This window comes from Tupaia chinensis, unplaced genomic scaffold (genome assembly GCF_000334495.1).
Source record: "Tupaia chinensis unplaced genomic scaffold, TupChi_1.0 Scaffold000201_1, whole genome shotgun sequence".
Taxonomy (NCBI): Eukaryota; Metazoa; Chordata; class Mammalia; order Scandentia; family Tupaiidae; genus Tupaia; species Tupaia belangeri.
The window spans coordinates 2,272,292-2,272,664 of record NW_006159676.1 but is presented as its reverse complement, the minus strand read 5'-3'; the positions used below and the strand labels follow the sequence as shown (position 1 = coordinate 2,272,664).

Genomic DNA, 373 nt, shown 5'->3' with positions numbered 1-373 from the left:
CCCCCCCCCTGCCTGCTCTTGAGGTTATTTATGGTTACTGTTGCTAGGTTACTGTTGCTATGACGAGGGGGGGGGGAGTCGCTCGTTACCTGCTCAGGCCGAGGTATCCCAGGGCGCCCAGGACGAGGATGCTCACGAAGCTCCCCAGAGACAGGAGGAGGCTGAACAGGACAGGCACCGGCACGTCTGCGAGCAGAGACCCGCGGTTGGAACAGACACACCCCTGTCTCTCCTGCTCGGAGAAACCAGGGAGGGCTGTAGCCTCATTAACCTGAGGTTGACCGGGACCAGCAGGTGGCGTGGTGGTTAAGGTGCTGGACACTCCCACATGGCTGACCACGGTTCGAGTCCCGGACCTGGCAGCTTGCTTTCT

General features: G+C 61.1%; 1 protein-coding gene across 1 annotated transcript in view; it reads right to left on the bottom strand.

Annotated features, from left to right (window-relative positions):
* The window catches only part of IL12RB1 (interleukin 12 receptor subunit beta 1), a 21,502-nt gene that overhangs the window by 3,467 nt on the left and 17,662 nt on the right, over positions 1–373 (bottom strand). The window contains exon 11 of the mRNA XM_027771277.1: positions 90–186. Coding sequence (XP_027627078.1) covers positions 90–186 — 97 coding nt within the window. The remainder of the gene's footprint in view (positions 1–89; positions 187–373) is intronic.